At 63.5% G+C, this 1,958-nt stretch overlaps 1 protein-coding gene across 1 annotated transcript in view; it reads left to right on the top strand.

The window, feature by feature from the left end:
• SBF1 (SET binding factor 1) overlaps window positions 1-1,958 on the top strand; it is a gene marked incomplete at its 5' end in the record, with an annotated part of 36,639 nt that overhangs the window by 17,398 nt on the left and 17,283 nt on the right. Inside the window, 3 exons of the mRNA XM_027702213.1 lie at window positions 829-1,001; window positions 1,108-1,181; window positions 1,292-1,487. Coding sequence (XP_027558014.1) covers window positions 829-1,001; window positions 1,108-1,181; window positions 1,292-1,487 — 443 coding nt within the window. The remainder of the gene's footprint in view (window positions 1-828; window positions 1,002-1,107; window positions 1,182-1,291; window positions 1,488-1,958) is intronic.

Genomic DNA, 1,958 nt, shown 5'->3' with positions numbered 1-1,958 from the left:
TGGCAGCTCCTGGGGATGGCAGCTCCTGGGGATGGCAGCTCCTGGGGTGTCCCGGTCAGTCACTGCCGGCAGGACATGGGAGATGTCCCTGCTCGTCGCAGGGAGGTTGGACCAGATGGGCTTCAAAGGTCCCTTCCAACCCCAGCCATGTGGGATCCCTGACAGGATTCTGTCAGGATTGTGGCAGGCTGTGGTGCCCAGCGGGTTTCTGGTAGTGGGAGCTCTCCTGTGTTCCTGTCAGGAGTGGGAGTTTTTCTAGATCCATACCAGGAGTGGGAGTTTTCCTAGATCCATACTGGGAGTGGGAGTTTTCCTAGATCCATGTGAGGAGTGGGAGTTTTCCTAGATCCATATGAGGAGTGGGAGCTCTCCTGGATCCATATGAGGAGTGGGAGCTCTCCTGTGTTCCTGTCTGGAGTGGGAGCACTCCTGGATCCATATGAGGAGTGGGAGGTCTCCTGGATCCATATGAGTGGTAGCTCTCCTGTGTTCCTGTCTGGAGTGGGAGCTCTCCTGGATCCATATGAGGAGTGGGAGGTCTCCTGGATCCATATGAGTGGTAGCTCTCCTGTGTTCCTGTCTGGAGTGGGAGCTCTTCTGGGTCCATGTCAGGAGTGGGAGCTTTCCTGTGTTCCTATCAGGACTGGGAGCTCTCCTGGGTCTGTATCAGGAGTGGGAGCTCTCCCGGAGCTCTCCCGCATTCCTACGAGGAGTGGGATCTCTTCTGGGATCCCACCAGGAGTGGAGCCTCCGTGGGGCTGCTCCCGGCCCGGGGTTGCAGCCGGGCAGGGCCGTTCCAGGCTGACCCTTCCCCTGCTCCCCGGGCAGCATTGCCGGGAGCGTGGCCGAGAGCTACGACACCGAGAGCGGCTTCGAGGACGCCGAGAGCTCCGACGTGGCCAACTACGTGGTGAGGTTCATCAACCGCTTCGTGGACAAGGTGTGCACCGAGAGCGGCGTCACCAACGAGCACCTCAAGGGGCTGCACGTCATGATCCCAGGTGGGGACGCCGGGGGTGGGCACGGGGGTCCCATGAGGGGCAGGACAGGGCACGGGGTGGGCAGGGCAGGGCTCTGCCCCGGCCTCACACCCCCCGCGTGTCGCAGACATCGTGCAGATGCACATCGAGACCCTGGACGCCGTGCACAGGGAGAGCAAGAGGCTTCCCCCCATCCAGAAGGTACGGGGGGTCCCGCTGGGATGGGGCTGGAGCCATGGGGGGGGCTGTGGAGACCCCCCTCCCGTGCTCCTCGGGGGGCTGAACTCCCCATTGTGTCCCCCCCCCTCCAGCCGAAGCTGCTGCGGCCCAACCTGCTGGTGGGCGAGGAGTGTGTGATGGAGGGGCTGCGCGTGTGCCTCATGCCCGACGGGCGCGAGGAGGCTGCCGGGGGCAGCGTCGGGGGGCCACCCCTGCTCCCCGCCGAGGGAGCCATCTTCCTCACCACCTACAGGATCATCTTCAAGGGAACCCCCACCGACCCGCTGGGTGAGGGGATGGGGCACCGCAGCTTCGGGGGGCGGCGGGGATCCCTGGGGAGCAGCAGGATGGTTGGGGATCCCTGGGGAGCAGTGGGGTGGTTGGGGATCCCTGGGGAGCAGGGAAGGGAGGACTTGTCGGTGATCCCTGGGGAGGAAGGGGCTGGTTGGGGATCCCTGGCGATGAGGGGGCTGGGTGGGGATCCCTGGGGAGGAAGGGGCTGGTTGGTGATCCCAGGGGAGGATGGGACTGGTTGGTGAACCCTGGGGAGCAGGGGGATGGTTGGTGATCCCTGGGGATGAGGGAGCTTGTTGGAGATCCTTAGGGAAGAGGGGGCTGGTTGGAGATCCTTAGGGAGCAGGTTGTTGATCCCTGAGGGTGAGGGGGCTGGTTGGTGATCCTTAGGGAGCACATTGTTAATCCCTAAGGGTGAGGGGGCTGGTTGGTGATCCTTAGGGAGCACATTGTTGATCCCTAAGG

Source organism: Neopelma chrysocephalum, unplaced genomic scaffold, assembly GCF_003984885.1.
Source record: "Neopelma chrysocephalum unplaced genomic scaffold, ASM398488v2 Primary Assembly neopelma1_181, whole genome shotgun sequence".
Lineage (NCBI taxonomy): Eukaryota > Metazoa > Chordata > Aves > Passeriformes > Pipridae > Neopelma > Neopelma chrysocephalum.
The sequence above is the reverse complement of the archived record's forward strand: the minus strand, read 5'-3'. Positions and strand labels throughout refer to the sequence as shown.